General features: G+C 38.9%; 1 protein-coding gene across 1 annotated transcript in view; it reads left to right on the forward strand.

The window, feature by feature from the left end:
* Positions 1-22,496, forward strand: part of EYS (eyes shut homolog) — a 1,264,258-nt gene that overhangs the window by 1,063,476 nt on the left and 178,286 nt on the right. The window contains 1 exon segment of the mRNA XM_036318417.1: positions 1,199-1,419. Within this exon segment, the coding sequence (XP_036174310.1) occupies positions 1,199-1,419 (221 nt within the window).

Consider the following 22,496-nt stretch of genomic DNA (forward strand, 5'->3'; position numbering starts at 1 on the left):
AAAAACAAATTCACATACTCCTATGCTGCCTGAGGGCTCTATTAATACACCTTGAAACTTCCACCCCACTATACCCAAAGGTACTCTGGGGAACTATATATGAGTCCCATAAGAGGTGCTTAGGGGGAAAAAATAAGAAATGGCCTTAGGAGCAGAGCCCAAGTCACTAAAAAAGAATAAGAGCTCAAATAATATAATTAGTTTGATCTACTATAGGTCATAGAGATGCTTTGATGTTCCTAGCATTGCACATGCTTCTGTTCTATAAAAGCACATTTGCATTAAACCAAAAAAAAATTAGTATAAGTATTAAGTAATATTACTGGGCATCTCACATCATCTCCTCCCACCAGTCATAACTTAATTATTTGGCTATAGTTTTTGAATTCTTGCAGTGACAGTTATCCATTTAAATGCATCTGTAATACCAAATTAAAGACTTTCTTTGAAATCAGCTGGGACTGAGTGAGTGAGTTTGGGGAATAAGCACATCAGAGACATAAACTGGGCACCAATGCTGCTGCATTGACCTGTCATATGCCTAACAGCCCTGAAGGTCACATTCTCATTACCATTTCATCTAGACTTCAACTGTAGCTCATAGATCCCCATTGAGAAACGTTGCATTTTATGTACATCTGAACGATAAAAGTTCAATTTATCTATATTGCTGAAGGATTATAAAGGAGAGATTAAGTAGCAATTTATATCATGCAAGTTAATTTATCATCATTCTGGTCAATGAGTATAAGCTCTATTCCAAACAAGGCCATACTCTGAGGTACTGGATGTTAGGACTTCAACATATGAATGAGGGGTCGGGGTAGCACAATTCAATCTCTATTAATAATTAAATAACAAGGTTTAATTTTCTTTATCAGTTATTATTTGATAATGTTCACATTGAAAGCGTACACTTGAGTTCTAAAATACATTTCAAAGTAATCAAGTTTTGTCAAATGCCCATTTTGTGATAAAATTTATTAGCTATTGTGAGATACAAAGAAATATAAAATAAGGACCTTTTTCTAAAGTAATGTACTTTACCTCCTACTAGGTGGGCTGACAAAACTAGCACACAATTGAAACCTGTTTAACATAGAAGACCATGCAATTACAGAGCAAAATATCCTATGCCCTTCTTCTATAACTTAACACCTTCTAAGAAGATGTTTGTTTATTGCTATTTTTCCTATAGGTATATTTTGAATCAATGTTCCTTGGCCATATTCCTGAAAATGTTAAGATTCATAAGAATGCGGGCCATATTTATGGGCTCAAGGGCTGCATTGGAAAGCTTCAAGTAAACAACAAAGAATTCTTCATCACTGATGAAGCACTACGTGGAAAGAATATTGAGAACTGCCATGTCCCTTGGTGTGCTCATCATCGATGCCACAATAATGGCACCTGCATCAGGTTAGTACTCACCTCCTGATCTCTAACCTAAATTGCAAGACTCCAAATTCTTAAGAAAACCACACCAGCAGCATTGCCATCTGGGTGATAGAAATGAAGGTCTGGAACATCCAAGTTTTTGCATGCGTCACCTAGGTGATGCACACATGTGGTAGATACTTGTTTGCTTAAAGAAATTTTTATATCATGGCTCCAATGGCAAGAAAGTCCTGACCTCTGAAAGTCCTGACCCGATTTTGACAATTTTAAATGGACCCAAGTGTAAGTTTACTAAGGTGTTCTGGTTTTTAGAAATATAAATGAGAGATTATTATTCATTGATAGTGGTTTTGATGTATTAATTTGTATTGTGTTTGTTTTTGCTTCATCTTTAAAAAATCTACGTACATCTCTAAAAGTAGAGGTTGAGAAAAAGTACCTATATCTATTTATTCATGTTATTTTCAATCCTATGTATATATTTCCTCCTTCTAGTAAAGATTCATCATGTTTATAAGCTTAAGATCTTAATTAAAATTACTCTCAGCTCCACTAAAATGTCTTAAGTGACTCAACCCTGAAGGAGTCTCATTTGGACAGTGTAGAACATAATCCCAAATTTCTTTGAGAAATAATTATTTCAGGGCCATAAGTAATGACAGAATGGAAGCAGAAACATGTAAAGATTATGATAATTCAAGTCAAGGAGAAATTGACCAAATCTCGCAGGAAATACCTTAATTCACTTCAGTGACTCTAAGGGGAAGCTATCAAGTCATTAATGACTTCAATAAAGTAAACACCTATATGCATAGTGTAAGAAAGAGAAAAATTCTATTTAAAAAAATGTATGATAGAAAATGGTAGGAAGAGATGGGTTCTGAAAGTAATCAATGGAATAGAAAATGATGAAGGAGAGAGAGAACCAAATGGCAGATAAGGAACAAAGGAACGTATAATGAATTCATTAACAGCAATTATTTTTTAATAATAATTCAATATTATCCAGTAAGACAACCTTCTGAACCCTGCAGAAATACTTTCATTTTTGCATAATTAAGTGAAGAAACAGGAAGAAAGCTTCTACTGACTTTCTAATATCTGAAATATTTGTCATTTAACCTATATAAATACTGTCAATGAGGCTTTACCACTGATGTGATAGAATCATAGAAGTGACAAGAGTTGTGTTTCCTCCCTTCCTATATGTCAGGGGTGGGGAATCATTTGTCTGCCAAAGACCATTGGATATTTATAACACCATTCACGGGCCATACAAAATTATCAACTTAAAAATGATGTTGCTATGAAAAAAGCTCTTAGATTTATGAAATTTTGAGTCCTGCCTTGGCAGGGCCAGATCAAATGATACAGCCTGCGGGGTGGATGTTCCCCAACCCTGCTATATGTGGTCAGCAGACTCTCTCATAGTCCCTGTCACCCCCTCTCCTGGTGTTCAAGTCTTTGCATGATCCCCTCTAGTTTCAGTGTGGATGGGACCCCTGACTTACTTTTAGCCAACAGAATAACCAATAGAATAGGGCCATGGTCGGCAAACTGCGACTCGCGAGCCACATGCAGCTTTTTGGCCCCTTGAGTGTGGCTCTTCCTAAGCCTTAGGAGTACCCTAATTAAGTTAATAACAATGTACCTACCTATATAGTTTAAGTTTAAAAAATTTGGCTCTCAAAAGAAATTTCAATCGTTGTGCTGTTGATATTTGGCTCTGTTGACTAATGAGTTTGCTGACCACTGGATAGGGTGATGGGATATCACTTACTTTCATGATTAGGTTACATAGGGTTGTGAGCTGCATCTTGGAAGGATACTCTCTCTTGCTGATTTTGATAAAGCATGTAGCAATTTGGGGAAGGCCCATGTGACAAGGCTCTGAAGGTAGAGTCCAGCCAACAACCAGCAAGGAGCTGAGGGTGGCCCCTTGTCAGTTGTGTATCCAACAAGTAAAATGCTTCTTCACAACCTATGAACAACATGATTTCTATCTTATTGCCAGTGCTTAACTCCCATAAATTACCCCTTGCATTATTGCACACAGGACATGCTGGTCCCTGGCAACTATGACTTCCATTAAAGCATGTCTCTGCACGCCAAAACCACAGTGCATTGGAGTTGGCTGGTTCCAGTACAACAAAAATAGGCATTTCAGAGGGATCTTAACAACAGGACTGAAAAAATCATCAAAGGCCAGGAGCCAAGCGATGATGTAAAGAATGATTATTGAGTTTTGAACCTGGTAACCAGAATGCTGGAATAATTACAGGAAAAAAATGGGGAGAGGATGAGTTCAGTGTGGCCTTTTGTCCTCAAAAGCCAGGTGACCATCCAAATGGGGATACCAGATGTGTTGACCAATGGTCGGGGCAAACACACAGATTTCAGGGCAACTATGTAGAGCTTAAGATTGAGCCATGTAATTACTGAAAGGAAACAAAAAGAAAAGGGATTGGGGAAACATTTTTAGAAAAATTACATTGGAATTTTTTAGGAAGGGAGCAGAGTGAGTAGTACAGCAATTTAAAAGAAATAGAAAAGAAGGAAAAGGAGGCCATCTGAGGTAGGTGCTCTGGACTGAATGTTTTTGCCTCTCCCCCACCTCTCCCCCCCCCCAAAAAAAAAATTTCATATGTTGAAACCCTGATCTCCAATGTGATGATTTTGGGAGGTAGGGCTTTTGGGAGGTAGGTCATGAGGGTGGAGCCATCATGAATGGGATCAAAGGTTCAATACAAGAGCACAGATGGCCATGGGGCCACAGGAAAATTATCAGAATGTAAATGCTATCTGTCACTTATCCCTGGTCTGTGTAAAACATCTGAACCTGACCATACATAGAACACTCCAGCAGTGAGGCCATTAGCAGCCTCAGACCAAGTTGGTCACAAAGAACCACCACCATGACCAGCACCCTACCCCCAGCAGACACATACCCATACTTGGACTACAGTGAGTGGTTTAAAGTTTTCCAGCCAAGGAAGCTAGAGAAACGCTGTGCTAGTGAGCCCCATCCTGACTTTGACAAATGAATCTGAACTGACTTAATGCATTTGGCAACTCACTTGCCATCTATATGGTTGGCTAAAGCCAAAGGTTCCTTTTCCTTTCTAGGATGACACATCATAAAATGGATCTCTCCAAAATCTCCCAAACTCTCTTCCAACCCTTCTCGACCTTGGCATCTTTCGATGCCATTATCAGTTTTGAGCCAAGCCAGGCAGACTTCTAAATTCCCTTCTTCTCTATTCCTATTTTCCCCAAAGGGGAGATTGGACTCAAGACAGCTTTCAAAATAGCAGAGCAATTTAAATGAGATACATTAATATTCAGCCTTTCTGGATCCAAAGGGAATGGACACAGTAGCCTGGAGGAACTTTTTTAGGTCTACAGTTTTATTTTCAAAATAATAAGCTATCTTTGTTCCGAATAAAAGAGTCAGTATTACAAAGATATGAAGCTCTTTTACCTCTCAGATTTCCTATCTCAAGATACAGAGGCTCTAATGGTTTAATCCTATTGCAGGTACGCAGGTTTCTCTTACTTGAAAATGCCAATAATAATTTCTCGTAACAATTTAATTTTTCTGGTCCACAGACTTTCATCTAAAGGTTGGGGAATGCCTCCTAATGAGGTACATAAGAACCTGAAGAGAGGCAAATTTTTTTCAGTCTACACACACACACACACACACACACACACACACACACACACACATACATACACTTGAACTTTCTAATCCATATCTCCTGGAAATGCATGCCTACTCTTCCCAACATCTATAATAATAAAAATATAATATGCTCATTAGACTGGACAGCCGAACTACCTTCCAGACGAAGCCGGAGCTGTGAGGGTGAGCCCCTTCATGAATTTCGTGCATTGGGCCTCTAGTATAAATAATAATAGTGGTTTAAGAGATAACCTTAAAGAAGCATGCTTTAAACAAAAGGAAGATAGTAAGTTAACAGACATTCAGTACACAGAGCTACACTGCAGGGTTCACAAAATAAAGTACCATTACTTAGCTCTTTATAAACAAAATCATTACTAATTTTAGTAGCTTGGTTGATATAATTCACTATTATTAAGTGCAGTCCCTACATTGTCTTATGAAGGTAATCTGCTTACAAGAAGGCAAATTTCATGTGGGAGAGTATTAAGGGGAAGTATTACTTCAGTAAATGTCATTCTTCTTTGAATGCCATCACACATTTCTGGACAGAATTCAATCTTTTTTCATTTCATTATAAATCTGTGCTGGAACTTTCAAATCCCTGTGGTTGCTTATTTCAGAGAAATCCAAATTGCATGTAAGGAAATTAAGTTTAGAAAGTGATACAGAAGGGTTATTCTGAGTATCCAAATCTCTATTTTTTTCTTTATTAATTAAGATATTACATATGTATCCTTATCCCCCATTACCCCCTTACCCCCCATGCCCTCACCCCCCTGGTATCCGTGTCTATTGGTTAGGCTTATATGCATGGATACAAGTCCTTTGTTTGATCTCTCCCCCTTACCCCCGCCCTCCCCTACCTTCCCTCGGAGGTTTGATGGTCTGATCGATGCTTCTCTGTCTCTGGATTTGTTTTTGTTCATCAGTTTATGTTGTTCATTATATTCCACAAATGAGTGAGATCATGTGATACTTATCTTCCTCTGACTGGCTTATTTCGCTTAGCTCTATGGACTTTGAACAAGCTGTTTGCAAAAGGGCATCAGAAGGTTAGCAAGTTAAACAGATAATATTTAAATCACTTTCTCCTTTCTGTGCTAAATGTTTTAAAATAGGTTAAACAATAATCAAAAAGGAGCACCAGATTTGGGAATATATCCTATACAGCCACTGCTCTAGAAACTTATGTCACTGACATTATAGTCAATAATTATTGAGACATGAATTTCAGACTTTGCCTTGGTTTTATCAGGCGCTGAGTGTGGATTAATGTATTTTATCATGCATTGAAAGTTAGTAATTCCACATGTGAATGAATGTGCTTTCTGTGCCTCTAATTGTTTTCATAGCTTTGCGTCATCGCTAACCAGTGCTGTCCTCCATGTGCTGGGGCACGGGTTAACAAACTTTTTGTAAAGAGTCACATAGCAAATATGTTAGACTTTGTATCTCAATTATTCAGCTCTGCTATTGTAACACCCAAGCAGCCATTGAAGATATGTAAATGAATGGACCTGGCTGTTTTCCTGCTTTATTTACAAAAATAGGTGACTGGCAGGATTTGGCTTAAGGACCATGGTTTGTAGACTACTACACTGGGGCAACAGATGGGTAAAATAATTTTATTTCATCAATCCAACTCAATTTAAATTTTCCCTATTAAACAATATAGCTAGCTAGCTACCTGTTAGATGATGACAGATAATAGATAGATAGATGATAGATAGATAGATAGATAGATAGATAGATAGATAGATAGATAGATAGATAGATGATAGATAGATAGATAGATAGATAGATAGATAGATAGATGATTGATAGATGATAGATAGATAGATAATAGATGATAGATAGATAGATAGATAGATAGATAGATAGATAGATAGATGATAGATAGATAGATAGATATAGAAATATTATAAGGTGGTGGCTCACACAACTACAGAGGCTAAGGAGTTCCACAGTCTGCCACACACAAGCTGGAGATGCAGGGAAGACTGTAGTGTAGATTTCAGCCTGACTCTAAAGGCCTAAGAATCAAGAGCATTAACAGGAAGAGAAGACTGAGATCATAGCTCAACAGTCAGGCAGAGAGCAAATTCAACCTTGTTTCACTTTTTCTTCTATTCAGACCCTCGAGGGATTGGATGATGTGCACACACATTGGGAAGGGCCATCTGCTTTACTCAGTCTACCAATTCACATCCTAATTTCTTCTGGAAACACACTTACAGATACACCCAGACATGATATTTAAGCAGCTATCTGGGCATCCTGTGGCCTAGTCAAGTTGACATATAAAATTAACTGTAACTAGCAATCTCAGAGAAAAATGCATGAATTTCTTAACGTTAGGGAACTTTCATTATTCTGAGTGTCTGAATAGAATTAAAAGTTCATTTCCTTCATTCTTTTCTTTCAATGCATTTTCCCTATTACCTAATTTTATAGACATCTTTTTGGACATTGATAAAAAAGCAAGTTGGTTTTTATTATTTCTGAAGTATTTTGTTTTCAAAGCATTTAACACTTCAAAATGAGGTAGGGGCCATAAATTGAATTAGAAATTGCAATAGTAACAATTACTGCAGAGTACAAAGAATTAGGGTATTGTATCTTAGCTTTTCCATCCGTTCTGTGTGAGTGGCAACCCCCTACAAAACGTTCACTTGCCTTCATTGTCATTTCACAGTGGCATGTAGTTAGGCATCACCTGCTGAGATCTTTCTGTTCTTTCTCTGTATCTAGGCTGTATTACCCCCAATCTAGCTCAGCAGTCTACCCTAGTCTTCTAAATACCCAGGACAAAAAGAGCCTATTTTAGATCAATTTCTCACCACCACATATAGACTAATAACATCTATATAATAAAAGCCTAAGCAACCATTACAGTGGAAAGACCAGAATGACCAGTTGCTATGATGCACACTGACCATCAGGGGGCGATGCTCAGCACAGGAGCTTCCCCCTGGTGGTCAGTGCACTCTCACAAGGGGAGTGCCACTCAGCCAGAAGCCAAGCTCATGGCTGGCGAGCGCAGCAGTGGTGACGGGAGCCTCTCCCACCTCCGCAGCAGCACTAAGGAGCAGCAAGCCAAGCAATAAGGAGCAGCAAGCAGGCGAGCGGTAAGGAGCAAGGGGTCCTGGACTGCGAGAGGGATCTCCACCTGCCGGCTTTGGCCCGCTCCTCGTGGGGAGTGGGCCTCAGCTGGCAGTCAGACATCCCCTGAGGGGTCCCGGACTGTGAGATGAGGCAGGCCAGGCTGAGGAGCGCCCCCCCCCCAACCAGTGCATTAACTTTGTGCACCGGCCTCTAGTCTTCAAATATTTAACCTTTTTTGTAGTTGCTTCACTCTTGATCTGCAGTCAACATCCTTGAAATTGCACCCAGGGAATGTCTCTTGTACTAGAAGGCTAGTTTGTATTTGGTTAGATTATTCTCAGCTATAAAAGTTTGCCACCAAGCGTCCAAACATTTTGACTGTGGGAAACCCCCACTGCTAGAAACAAGGGAAAAGGAGAAAATATCCAACAATGATTCAAGTAAAAACTTAGAAGCATATGTGGTTTTCCCCATTTCTCTCATGTTCATTAATTGGACATTGAAGGCATTTATTGATGGATTTCATTCATTAAAAGCAGTTTAAACTTTATGGGGTACAAATATAATAGTTTTATTTTTCTGCTATCACTGATGTCATACATGCTCTGTAGGATCTCTGTTTACTTTCCTTTAATGGAATATCATTCAGGTTCCAGAGGCTTCTACTTGTGTCCACATATGAAAAGCATCTGGTTCAACCTACTCCAGTTAAAACTTGTCTCATATCCAGTTTAATGGGCACCAATTCTTTACTTGGTTGGACAGATGTCCAGTTCAAGAACTTCAATGGGGAAGGAAAGTGCTGTGTCCTTCCTGATCCTCTTCACGCATCTTCTCCTTCTAGTTTCTCCAGACTGGGAGATATCTTGAGGCAGCAGCAATTTGATTGAAAAAGACTCAAAGTTTTTCTTACTAACTGGTGTCATTATGGTTTCGTGTGTTCTCCCTGCAACATGGGCTCAGGGCTGGATCTCTTGGCACATGAATGTGTGAGTCTTCACCAAGTCCTGCACAAGGATTACTACTCTGTGGCCCAGTTGTCTGAGGGGAATGCTTTCTGGCTTCCTTCTCTCAACTGTTGACATCACTACTCCTAATCTGTTCATGTCCCCTCACCCAGTAGCAGAACTCCTTTACTCTGAAACTAATGACGCTTAAGCAGCCCCACCCCCTTTCTTTATCTGAGACCTGGAACCTGCTGGAAGCTGCAGTGGGTTATAATCCTCTTTCAGAAGGGAAACCAGGTGGCAATCAGCAAGCATTTCCATGTACACATTTCCTGTAAAGAGCCTAAAGAGATTTCAGAGAAGGACACCGAATCTCCAAGTTTCCTTGGAATTCGTTGTGATTTCTTTTCTCATTCTAAAATGATATTCATTTTTAGACATATTTTGTATATGTACTTTTGAATCCTTTGTGTTATAAAGGGACCAAAAATTATATAAGCTTTGGGTCCCACAATATCTATATTTAACCTCTGACCAATAGGCTATCTTCTCAGGGTCCTGGCAAGATAACTGAAGCAAAGTGCCATAGGTTAATTTTCAACAAATTATAAATCTGACTTTTATACAAATGTATAATGAATGCATGCCAAAGATTTACTTATCTTGTTAATAAAGGATCCAGCCAGTGGTAAAGATAATTCCAAGAGAATTCAAGAGACTGGGCGTATATAGGCACTGAATGAATGCTGAAGTAAGATTGCTAGGTGAGAGACAAAAGAGGTTAGCATCCTACAAAGGAATCAAATGTCATTGGAGGGGTTGTCTTTCTATCAGTATGTATCCATTTGCATCCTCATCAGTCACAAATCTGCACTTTATCATGTAACTTCACAGAGACTGGGGCTAATCAATAGTAAATAGTGAGTCAAATAAAAATGCATTCTTCTAGAGAATTTTATAAACCATTAAGCAGGCTCACTAGACAGTACGGTAGTACAATTTTAAAAGAACATGAAGTAATTCTTTTTTTATTTCTTGGTTTTGAACTTTTTCTGAGTAGCAACCACCTTCTGCATTACCAAGAGGCAGGAGTCTGGCTGCTTCAGTGCTACCCTCTGCTCCAGAAATGGTTAGCAGACTGGAGGTGATCAAAGCAAACCAGTATTCTGAAAAATAGACCCATTTAAGTCTTCCAAGATGTGAAAAGCAAACATGCCAATGCTATTATTAGGAAGAAAAAAAAAACACAGGCATGCTTTAGCTCCTCATTTCTTAGATAATATGTAATGTAATACATTACAATATTTTGGTAACTTCTGAGTTTTTCTGCAATATCCATTGTAGAAATTATTTCAATCTAAGTCTATTTGATTCAATGGGATTAGTGTGTCTGTAAGACTATCCATCCATCCCTTCTCTCATACCACAAGCATTTGCAGAGTACCCCTTTTGTGATAAGTAGTGTGATTGATGAGCATGGAATTACAAAGATGAATAAAACATGCAGTAATTTTCTCCAAACTCCTTTGCTTTTGATAATTTCAAGTATGTAAAACATTAAGAAATGAGGAAAAATGTGTTTTTTTCATTTATAAATATAAATATAAATATAAATACAGTCTTAGGTTAAAATAGCCTAGGAGTCACAATGGTTGTTTAACTTTTTTTTTTTTTTTTTGCTATTTTTATTCTGGGAAAAAAAAAAACTGATATGCAAATTTAAAGAAAAACATTTAAAATTATTTACTATTATTTATTCTAAATGCATGTTAAACAAATATATATGTATATATATATATATACATATGTGCATATATATATATATATATATATATATATATATATATATATATATACACATATATATATATAGTCTCCCAGTGGTACATTTCTGTATTAAAAGACCATTTGTAAGTTTAAAAATAATGATACATTCAAATAACACATTCAAAAAGTTGAGAATGGACAATAAAACTATAAATACAACAATACAACATACCCAGTACTTCAATGTCCAATGCTTAACAGACTTTGAAATGTCACTAAATTAGTAGGTTTCATTGTTTTAACTTTATAAATGTATTTAAACCATTTTTTTTATTTTTTAATTATAGTTGACATACAATATCATATTAGTTTTAGGTGTACATCCAGTGATTAGACATTATGTAACTTATTAAATGATCATCCTAATAAATCTCATATCTATCTGACACCATACATAGTCATTAGAATATTATTGACTATATTTCCAATGCTATACTTTATATATCCATGACTATTCTGTAACTACCAATTTGTACTTCTTAATTCTTCACATTTGTCACCCATCACCCCCACCCCCTCCCATCTTGGAACTATCAAAATATTATCTGTATCTACGAGTCTGTTTCTATTCTGATTATTCATTTATTTTGTTTTAAATTCAATTGTTGATTGATAGATATGTACTATGATCATTTTATTTTTCATATTTTTGAACTTTTTTTTCTTCTTCTTCTTAAAGAAGACCCTTTAACATTTTAGGTAATACTGGTTTGGTGGTGATCAACTCCTTTGGCTTTTTCTTGTCTAAGAAGCTCTTTATATGTCCTTCAATTCTAAATGATAGCTTTGCTGAGTAGAGTGATCTTGGCTGTAGGTTCTTGCTTTTCATCAGTTTGAATATTTCCTGCCAATCCCTTCTGGCCTACAAAATTTCTGTTGAGAAATCAACTGACAGTCTTATGGGGGCTCCCTTGTAGGTAACTGCTTTTCCCTTGCCGCTTTTAAGATTCTCTTTTTGTCTTTAACCTTTTGCATTATAATTTTGATGTGTCTTGGTATAGCCTTCTTTGGGTTCATATTTTTGGGGACTTTCTCTGCTTCCTAGACTTGTATTTCTCTTTCCTTCACCAGTTTAGGGAAGTTTTTGTCTTTATTTTTTTCAAGTAGATTTTCAATTTCTTTCTCTTCTCCTTCCAGCACCCCCATGATAGTACACTTGAAGTTGTCCCAGTGGCTCCTTAAACTAGTCTCATAATTTTTATTATTTTTTTCTTTTTGCTGTTCTGGTTGGGTGTATTTTGCTTCCTTATATTTCAAATCACTTTTTTGATTTTCAACTTCATCTATTCTACTATTGATTTCCTGTAAACCATTCTTCATTTCAGTTAGTATATCCTTCATTTCTGACCTTTTTTTATGGTTTTCATGTCTTTTTTATGCTAGTGAAGTTCTCACTAAGTTCATTGAGCATCCTTATAACCAGTGTTTTCAATTCTGCATCTAGTAGATTGCTTGTATCCATTCTCTTTAGTTCTTTTTCTAGAATTTTGTTCTGTTCTTTCACTTGGGACATGTTTCTTTGTCTCTCATTTTTGGCAGCCTCTCTATATTTGCTTCTATGAATTAGTTAGAGCTGCTTCATTTCCCAGACTTTGTAGAGTGGCCTTATGTAGTAGGTATTCTGTAGGGTCCAATAGCACTGTCACCCTGATCACTGATCACCGAAGCAATAGGCCATTTGCACCTCCCTGTTGTAGTTGAATCTTGATTGCTATTGACACATCATTCGGAGGGATTCAACCCCAGGCTGATTGCTGCAATGACTGGCTGTGACCACCACCCTCTGTGGAGGATCAGCTATTTCAGAAGTCCACCCCACAGAGCAGTACTTACTTCAGTAGGTCTCTTGTCCCCACCGAGTCTGCCTCTTGCGTGTGTAGCTTGTGAAGGTGGTTGGTTGATGCTTCAACATGGTCTGAAGCTGTCCACTGGGTGCACTGGCTTTGGAGCCTCCCAGGAGTTGCAGGCCAAGGTCAGCTGCTGCCTGTGTTTTGCCCAGGGCCACTGAGCATGAGCTACAAACTGATCTTCAGATGGCTGCTACTTGGGCTGGGCTTGAAGGTGCCCAGGCAAGGCCAAGCAGTGAATCAAAGCCAGCTGCTACTAGTTCCAGGCCTGGGGCCACTTAGCAAGGGATATAGGACATGCTGAGGCCAAGTGCTTCTTGTTAGAGATTTTAGGAAAGTCTGAAGCATGAGTCAAAACAGGTCATTTTTATGGAAAAGCCACTAGAAATAGCTTGATCCCAAAAGTAGGGTGGGGTAGGGTCTCAGGGAATCTCCAGGGTGGGGCAAACAGTGTGAGTCAGGTTGATGGAGACTCAGAAATGGTACCCACCTACTGGCTCTGTGTGGGGAGGAAAAGGAACGGTTGCCTCTGTCAGCACTTGTCTGGGAGAAAGCTGTCCCTCTAGCTCTCGCCCTGACGCCTAAAAATTCATCCCTCCCTGCATGTTCTTGGTCCCTTTACAGATGCTACCCCAGTACTGGAGGTCAGAGGGAGTGAGTCCCAGTAAGTCCGTGGCCCATTAAAAAGAATTCCCTAGGACTCCAGCAATCTTTGTCTTACTCAGCCACAGTCCCTGCTGCTTTTTACAGCCAGAAGTTATGGGACTTCTCTTCCTAGCACTAGAATCCTACACTGGGGAGCCTGGTGTGGGGTTGGGACCACTCACTCTTCAGGGGAGACCTCCACAGCAGAGATAGTCCTCCTGATTTTTATTTGCCGCACGTGGATGTGGGACCAGCCCATTCCACATCTCTGCCCCTCCTACCAGTCTCATGTGGCTTCTTTAAATCCCTAGTTATAGGATTTCCATTCAGCTAGATTTTAGGCAGTTCTGAATGATGGTTGTTCTGTAGCATAGTTGTAATTTTGATGTAGTTGTGGGAGAATACGAATATCATGTTTACCTATGCTACCACCTTGACCGGAAGCCTCTATTGTTTATCTTTTTTATCTCATTTCTTTCCCCCATTCTCCAAATGCCAGGTTTTGTGAAAATGGATTGATGTGGAGTCATTTATTCTTGCTTAGAGAGTGTGACTGAAGCTGCAGGGTTTTCAGTTGTTTATAAAAGTGTATCACATATTTGGAAAGCATAACTCTTACCAATGTAAGTGTCAGAGGGTTCTTAGTAAAGTACAAATGCAGTTTAAATTGATTCTCTAACCACTTTTATTACTGCCATCCTTGAGTGCAGCAATGAGGGTTGGGCATTTGTTTTTACAGGCCAGAAAGCATTTAGGCTCCCTGCAAATCAGTTTCCTTATCATCATGATTGCAAATACAATTATATTTAAATGAGAACAAGTTGAGTAAACATGCAAGAAATTGTGTTATTTACTCCAAATTTGAAAAACCTCAAAGAGTTAAATGTTTCAAGGTCTGACTAATGGAAAAGACCACTATCAAATTCCACACATATTTTTTACATCATATTTATGCAGCAAGGTCAAACATGTAGGGGAGGAAAAAAATCTCATCTTCAATTTTCTCTACCCTTAGGTAATACTACATGGAGAACTCATTTACCCTGATTGATCTTTCTGGGCATAAGAGACCTCTCTGGCTCAAATCCCATCTGAAAACTTTCTTTCCTCTCCTTTTCTTATAGAAAACTAAGGGCTTGGGGTTTTTCCCCCTACTTCAAAGAACAAGCAAGCAAAATACAAGCTGCTAATATGTTTTTCTTGAGTGTTTTGCTTCCCTTCAGATACTATTTATTTTTTAGTAAGGAATTATTTCTTAAACCTATTTGTTTTTTAACTAGAAGCATTTATTCTCATTTTAAATCTACATGGCTTACCACTTACAGATTGAACTCATACAACTAAAAAAATGATTTGGTAAATTGTGTTAATCACTATGATTTTTACACATAATTAAGCATGCCACTGTTAAAATTGTGTGAGAAGCTTGACAAACAAAATGAAAATAGAGCAAAGTTAAAGCTGGAATAAAATGTAAGATATCCAGAATCCCCAGGCTTGGGTTTGCAAAATGCTTAAAACAAGGAGTTTAAATAATTAATTTAGGAAGGAAAGAAACCAATCATTTTGGTTCAGCAGTACACAAAGTTCTCAAGCCTTGCATTCTGTTCCTGGACCATTTGCTAGCATTTTGTCTATTTTAGAAAAATTGCTTAACCTTTTATTCTAAGAAAATGGAATAAAAATTGTTCCTACCCGCCTACCTAAACCTCAAGTGATTTGGAGCCAAAAGTTAAAACTTGTTAAAGACTTGACAATATAAAAACTAGATGGAAAAACACTGGGAAATAACGTGGGTTCTTGTTGATTGACATTAAAATGCAACAGTGACTTTGAGCAAGCACTCTCTAGACATTACCACCGCTGATTGCCATTGACCTGACAATTACCAAGTGCTGGCTTCGCTTTGGAAAATGATACAGTGGCATTGTGCTGATGTGATTTTATCTTAAAATGATGTTAATACTTCAAATATCGTTGGAACATAGCTTTAGATTTCTGTTTCACAAATGGGAAAATGAGTGAGTTAAGAGATTTGTTCAAGTCAACACTGATAATAAAGACAAGATAAATCACAATCTTCTGGAAGTGAAGTCAATGTTCTCTGCCCTGAGCTCTGCAATATAAGTCAACTACTTGCTCCATCACAAGAAAGAAAGAAAGAAAGAAAGAAAGAAAGAAAGAAAGAAAGAAAGAAAGAAAGAAAGAAAGAAAGAAAGGGAGAGAAATTCGTTTTCTGAACTAAATGATTTGGTAGCTATTTTCAGCAGTTCTCTGACTTGGGAACTACACTTAAGGACTGGGCTGTCCATGAAAACTGGAGCTTCATCTTTGTGGACCAGTCCAATAGGCATGAGCTCTGTGTCTTGCCCTTACTCTTAAGCATGCCACTAACCATCTCTAGACTTTGCTTTCATTTTTTGTGTGAAGAGAGGTTTAAACTAGACTGGATTTTCAAAAACTATTTTTCAAGACATAATAATAAGCATTCTTTAGGTGGAGGGGAGACGGTGAGAGGGGACACATTTTTCTAAGACAAATTCATAAAATGTCACAATGCCTATTCCCCTCTTGGAGTTTGCCACAACGTATTTCAACATGTTAAAGAAGTCCTACAGAAAACAACCCTTTTAACTCTACTTAATAGAAAATTTAAAACTTATTTCACCCCCCAAAAAAAACATTTTTTAGGAATACAATTAACATCACACAGAACACTCTCTCATAAGCAGTGAAAGAAAATGCTGCATCACATGATATAAACAAGATCCAATGAGTGGTATTTTTTCTACTTTTAAAAGACTTTCAGAGTAGAAGATTGTCCATCAGTAGTTGGGAATATACATTGAGGTGAATATGCTTCAAAACCAAGAATTCTTACCTTCACACCTCAGTTAGCTTGCACAGGCTTTCGATACCCAGTTTTCTCTGTTCGGTCCTAGATGATAGGACTTATGACAAGTACAGTTTACAAAGACAGCTGACAGAAAATCATGCCTAACGACCGGAGCTTTGTGTTCAGGTAAGAAATTATCTGGACATGAGAACTATGTGGTAAAGTGATAATCACCAGGCTAACTTCCTTATCCCTTCGCTCTCTCAGAAATGCTTTAAGATTTTCATTTTTCCCCAAACTACCGTTGCACACAGAAACAGAAATTAAAGTCTCAAAACTGTGCTAGTCCTAAATCTGAGCCATGAATATTTACACCCAAAGTGCCATTGCAGAGTGGCACTTTCTGCTCCCAAGGAGAGAGGTCTGGGCTAGGGAATGGCTGGTGGAGAGAAAAGAAGGCACAGAACAGGAATTCTTTGACATGGAAGGAAGAACCTTTGTCTCAGGACCAGGCAGGCTAACGGGGCACTCGGTGCCCAGCTGAGCTTGAAAGTGGACCACCCATGGTCACGTTTGGTAGTCTGGGATGGCGTAAACTTCCCTTGGACAGAGGATGACCACTGTATACCTTCCACAGGGCTGTAGGCATGAGTGGACACTTGACCTCCAAATGAGGTGGGGCTGCTCAGAACAATGGGAGGTCCTTAAGCTCAAGTCTCAGATCTACTCCTCTATGGCATGTGGGCACATATCCTCCCTGAGTTTCTTTTCACATTTGACCAAAGATCACCCAGACCTTTCTAATTCTAAATATCTAAGAATCTAAAGGCTCTTCCAATGCTACTGTGGTTAGTGTAAAAGTATATCATCAAATTTAAATACTGAGGGCTATCAAAATGAATGCTGACTTGAATATATTTAGAAATATTTTGCTGAGTATATAGGGTTTATGACTTGTTTACTATATTACTTTCATACCTTCAAAATAACTGGTAGATCAGTTGGTGCTCTCTACTGGTATGACCTTACCTGAAGATGAATGTCTTCTTATCAAAAAAACAACTTCTTCATATGAAATCCGTAAGATGGAAATGTCAATGAAAATCTTAGAAAAATAAATTTAAGGTATTTCTAACTTGCCTTTTATGAGTTTGGATTTAAAGGAAAGCATGGGGATTGTTTTAGTTTATTTTATTTTTAGTGTATATGTTCTGGGCAGAAAGAATATCCTAATGGGTTTCTGCATTATTTAAACAATAATATTTAACAATAATATTTACTATGACTCTATATATTCTCTGTACTTATTATGGGATCCTTAAATAATCTCATGTAGTATAATAGGGATTTATTTTGTTCTCTGAGTACATATCATTATGATAAATAAAAAACAAAGATTTGAAGCTAAATGAAAATTAGAGGATCGATGAAAAATGGAAAAACCCATCTTTCACACCTTTATTGGCTTAGTATATTGACAGTGGTCACTCCATGTATGTGGAGATTGGACACTAGTCAGGGTAAGTGTGTCTTTAAGAACCCTGCCTCTCACCCTCACTGGACCAGCTACATAATTTGTGGGGCCCAGTTCAAATGAAAATGTAGAATCCCTAGTTCTAAAAACAGGAGAAAAAAGCTTTTTACTTTCTTTGGTATTTGGTAGTGTCTCTCTCTCTCTCACTCTCTCTCTCTCTCTCTCTCTCTCTCTCTCTCTCTCTCTCTTTCTCTCTCTTCCTCCCTCCCTCCCTTCCCTCCCTCCCTCCCTCTCAGCTTTATTTGCTATTTAATGCCAAACTTCCTCAGTCATGAGGATACTCCCAGGGTGAGTGCAGACTTGCACAGGCACCTGGGACCTGCCTGTGTCTAGCACAAGGGGTGTGTTATGTATCCAACCCTGACTTTCCCAGTGCCTACAGCGAGGCCCCTGTCAGGGGTGTAGATAACAGTGCTCACTGGGGAGGACGCAAGGAAGCAGGTGACTGAGAGCTTTTTCTGGAGACAGAGGAAGGTGGCGAAACTGCAGGACTTTAGGGCCCGGGCACATGCTCCATTGTCTCACCCACTTTTCTTATAAAAGCCAAAATCAAAGATAGCATAGGAATAATTTCAAGACAACAACGTCCGCGCACTAAACTTCTGGTGCAGCACCTTTTGAACACGATTGGCTGCGCAGCTATAATGGCCTCACACCCACGAGGCCGGCCATGCTCGGTCCCCAAGACAGACGACCTGTGGGATGACGGGGCACATCTTGCTGAGGTGACGCCTCGCTCCTCAGTCCCGAGGCAAGAGGGTTGACATTGCCTTTCTCCCCTCCACTGTGAGCTTTTCCTCATTTGGCCTTTATTTTAATCTACTTTCTTTATATAAGAGTAGCAAGGAAAAGCGAAGTGGGCAAGCAATTCTGATAAAGTATAATTTATACCAGTGAAATTATGATTCTCATGCAAATATTATATGAATGCATGTCAAGGTTTTATTTAACTCGGTAATTAATGAGGGAATTGGTAAGACATCAAAATTTATTTAAAGAATATTTGTGGGAGGGGAGAAAATAACGAGTATTTGAGAAGCAATATTAAGATTAGATTGCTCAATTAGATACATAACTGGTAATCTCCAATAGGGCAATAAACTATAACATTTAGGGTACTTTTCCAGGAAAAGAAATTGTCCTCATCTCTATCTGACAAAAATCTACAAGTTAACCTCTGCCCTATCAAGTTGTAAAATTGTCCAGAAGATAGCAAGTCAAGCCCGACACTGGAGAGCTGCACTCCAAGAACATCCAGTAATCTCACCTGCCTGCCCCAGGTTGAGGAGGTCAATGTTATTGGCCTCATCTGAGTGTTCTCTGGATTTTTACTTCATAACCATGATATTGAAAGATTTTCTCACCCTGCCAGCGTGGCTCAGTGGTTGAGCATCAGAAGGTCACCATTCGATTCCCAGTCACAGCACATGCCTGGGTTGTGTGATCGATGCTGGCATGCAGGAGGCACCCGATCAATGATTCTCTCTCATCATCATTGATGTTTCTATCTCTCTCTCATTTCCCTTCCTCTCTGAAATCAAAAAATATATATTTTAAAAATAAAGAAAACAATTTTCTCAATTGCCCTTTATATGCACAGAAGCAGACATTTAAAATACACAATCCTATATAATAAAAGCCTAATATACAAATCGACCAAATGGCAAAATGACTGGTGGAACGATCGGTGGCTATAATGCGCACTGACCACCAGGGGGCAGACACTCAAGCAGGAGCTGCCCCCAGCCCACAGGCCTCAGGCCAGCCAAGGCAGGTGCTAGTGGGTGGGGGGTCCCCAATTGCTCTGGTGGTTGCCCCACAGAGAGAGGTGACTGGCAGTGGCGGGGGGGTAGGGCTGGCCAGCAAGCAGGCCGGCACCACCCCCCAATCACCCCACCAGTCTCCTCCCTCAGAGGGAGGTAACCAGTGGCAGCGGGGCAATCAGGGGACGGGGCCAGACAGCAAGTGGGCCAGCGCAAGCCCCCAATCGCCCCACCAGAGCAGGCAACACCAGGCCGACCAAGGCGGGTACCAGTGGGGGCCCCTGATCCCCCCACCAGTCGCCCCACTGATCAGTTGTGATCACTGGCCAGGCCTAGCAACCCTACCCATGCACAAATTTTGTGCATCAGGCCTCTAGTGGTAGAATAAAATAATATTATAATGAGAATATCTCAATAGAATGTATATGTGCTGGTATCAAGAACTGTACATAGTGATGCTCTACTGAAAAATTATATCTCTATAAAACCATAAGCAAAAAAAAATAAGTAGAGCCCTAACCAGTTTGGCTCAGTGGATAGAGCGTCGGCCTTCAGATTGAGGGGTACCAGGTTCGATTCCGGTCAAGGGCATGTACCTTGGTTGTGGACACATCCCCAGTGCGGGGGGTGCAGGAGCCAGCTGGTCGATGTTTCTCTCTCATTGATGTTTCTAACTCTCTATCCCTCTCCCTTCCTCTCTGTAAAAAATCAATAAAATATATTTTTTTTAAAAAAAATAAGTAGAGGTGGAATATATTAGCTTTGTTCTGTATACCTTCATAAAAGCTTAATTTTGATACATAGCACCATTTGGTAAATATTACATATTACTTATATACAACCAAAAGCATATTTAATGTAATATGGACCTAGTTTTTACATATTCCTACTGAGTTCTCCTCCTGTTCGATTTGCATTACTGGCTAAAACATCTAGAAATGCCAAGTCAGGAGAATATTCGGTGAAATTTCTCAGCTGCCTAACATGGCTGACTGGAGACTTAATAGTGGTGAACATCATTCTTTCTGAGCTTGTCTTGGGGAGTTTTTTACTGAAAGGAAGACTGAAGTTTATCAGGGGTCATCTGGAGGGAGAGATTTTATTAGAGTTTTGAGAAACATCTGAAATATTCTGCCTTCACCTTTCTAGCCTTGTAGAACAGGGGGCTGCAGATCTCATAACTAATATTCAAGCTGAAATTGGACCACACAGACATGAAAAATCAACTTGACATCAAAGGTTATCCATCTTCCCACACACGCTTTTCCTGTGCCAATCTCAAGTCCATAAGTGCTTTTATATTTCAGTTCACTCTTTAGAATAAGAAAATAAAATGCTTCCACACATACTCCTGTATATTTCCCCTCTTAGATGCATCAGCAAATCCAGCTGTGGTTCTTTGTTGCTTCTCAGATATAGACAAATAAGCCCTAAGCAAGACTACAAAAATACAGAATTTTATTTGCCCTTGAAAATGTTATAGTGTGAGCTAGCACATCTTTATTTTAAACTAAAGCTTTCTTCTCATCTTTGCATCCGTAATCTTTTTCTGATGTTTCTGTGAGTCTTTTTCAGAGAATATCCATGAAAAAGCAGAGAAATGTCAACCTGAAATAGCCCCAAATAGCAGATATACATATTAAAGATAAGTATAGAAGACACACATCTCCATATTAGAAATATCTCCTTTTATTATAATTAGTGGAAACAAGATTTTAAAAAATAGCCATACTGTGGCAGTAATTCCAATGGCCTTTGTGACAGTACAGTCTTATGTAACCTAAAACTAAGCTGCAAAGTCAACCTTATCAAATACTGCGGAGCAATTTTTTTAACTTACTCTGCAGCTTAAAAGCTATGTGATTTGGGGCAAGTCACTTCACCCCCCAAATCCTCAGTTTCTTGACCATGAGATGAAAAAGATACCAATGCCGACTGTGCCAGCCTCCAGAGCTGTAAGAGGGGGTGGAACAAAACTACCTATGGAAATGCTTTAAATTGCAAAGCACCCTACAAATGCAAGGACATTTTCTTAGACAGGTGCAGGATGTTGAAAAGGAGAGAATGTGAAGGCTCTTTTTGATTTGATCAAGCCGCTTCTGTACTGCCCATGGGGATTAATTACAGACTTCCCACGTTTCCAAAATATTCACAGATATATTTAAATAGTGAGATGAAGAACCCACTGACACATAGTGAGTTGATCAAAAGTCCAAAGAGCTATCCAGCCTTGCTTAATACTCATTTGTGTCAGACTTACATCCAGGCTTTTGATGCAAATGTTTAGAGCGAGGAAAATTCCTGTGATCGCTGGGCAGCATTAGCAATGTATTAAGTTGCTGATTCCCTCTTTCCCCTCCTGGCAAATCCTAGTATAGGGCAATACCAGAGTGTTTAAAACAGATTCTAATGTTGTCCTTTGGCACCACATGGGCTACCTCCATACTCCTTCCAGGTAACCTCCTGGGAGAGGGGAGGTAACAGTAAAAATATCTAATATCATTAATACTTACACTGTCCCAGTTACTTCATATGCAGTAACTCAGTTAACCCTTACAGTGATACTACAATTACCACCATTGTATAAGTGGCAAAATTAAGACACAGAGAGGTTAAACAATCTACCGTAGGTTACACCACTGCTGGAGGTGTTTTTAAATCTCAGGCACAAGTTGGCCTCTGCTCTACACCAACATTCTCTCCCGCATCCCACGGAACGTTCTACTGAAATGACTCTTACTGCTGCTGCTGTTGTTTAAGGCAACCACTGCCTTTTAAGTGCTTTACCGTGTTTTGTGAATGGTGCTCAACACTTTATCTCATTAGTTGATGTGCATGTTTAAAGTAGGCATTATAACCCCTACTTACAAAATAATAAAACTGAAGTTCAAACGGTTTCTAAACAA

The sequence above is a fragment of the Myotis myotis genome, unplaced genomic scaffold (genome assembly GCF_014108235.1).
Source record: "Myotis myotis isolate mMyoMyo1 unplaced genomic scaffold, mMyoMyo1.p scaffold_m19_p_7, whole genome shotgun sequence".
Lineage (NCBI taxonomy): Eukaryota > Metazoa > Chordata > Mammalia > Chiroptera > Vespertilionidae > Myotis > Myotis myotis.